This window comes from Centroberyx gerrardi, chromosome 10, assembly GCF_048128805.1.
Source record: "Centroberyx gerrardi isolate f3 chromosome 10, fCenGer3.hap1.cur.20231027, whole genome shotgun sequence".
NCBI lineage: Eukaryota > Metazoa > Chordata > Actinopteri > Beryciformes > Berycidae > Centroberyx > Centroberyx gerrardi.
This window is the reverse complement of record NC_136006.1, coordinates 2397822-2398668: the sequence shown is the minus strand read 5'-3', so window position 1 is coordinate 2398668 and position 847 is coordinate 2397822. Positions and strand designations below refer to the sequence as shown.

The 847-nt window shown below is 44.6% G+C and overlaps 1 protein-coding gene across 1 annotated transcript in view; it reads left to right on the top strand.

Moving 5' to 3' along the window:
* lmln (leishmanolysin-like (metallopeptidase M8 family)) overlaps positions 1-62 on the top strand; it is a 15205-nt gene extending 15143 nt beyond the window's left edge. Inside the window, exon 16 of the mRNA XM_078286218.1 lies at positions 1-62. This exon is cut by the window's left edge and continues 72 nt beyond it. Within this exon, the coding sequence (XP_078142344.1) occupies positions 1-29 (29 nt within the window). The 3' untranslated portion in view covers positions 30-62.
* Positions 63-847: the final 785 nt, after the last annotated feature.

Sequence of the window (847 nt, the reverse complement as noted above, 5' to 3'; positions counted from 1 at the left end):
CTGGAATACTGCTGTGCCACTGCAGCTGATGACACACACACACACACACACACACACACACACACACACACACACACACAGAGGTAGCGTGGACCCATATAGGAAAAGATAGAGATAATTTACTGACTCCTCAGTTTAAAACTCTAATCTGTAGCCCACCATGGATGTGGGTTTGGACTCCAGGAATCTTCCTTCCTCCCCTCTTTCCTTCCTTCCTTCTTTACTTCCTTCCTTCCTTCCCTTCCTTTCCTCCCCTTCCTTTCCTCCCTCCCTCTCTCCTCAAGCCCTAAAAGCCTCCTCCTTTGTCTTCCCTCCACCCTTCCTCTCTTTGCTAATTCATTATTTCCTTCCTTCCTACATTCCTATCTTCATTTTTTCCCTTCCTCATTTCTTCCTCAGGACCTTACAGCCTAAGTTCTTTCATTCCTCTGTTCATCAGTTCATCCATTCCTTCCAGAAACTTTCCTCCTCTCTCACCACTGTCAGGGATCTTTGTGCTAAAACTCCTTTATTCAGTCGATGCAGTGGAACATTTGTGGTGGTGGAACCAACATCTTCAGATGTCTACAGATCAGATCATTTCACCAGAACCATATATAATCTCTCCCCCAAGACACACAAACCTTATATCTATCTTTGTTGGACCGCGGTGCGGCAGAAAGCCTAATGGACTACAGTAGTAATCCAGAGACACGTCACATGGCTTCATGGGGAAAGAGAAGATTTCTTTCAGTGGGATTTACCCGATCATCTTCTTCCCAGAATGCACAACTTATGCAGTAATAGTTTACTTTAACTCGGGATCTTTCTGCATCCTCAAATTCCACTTTTTTCCTGATACTCTGTC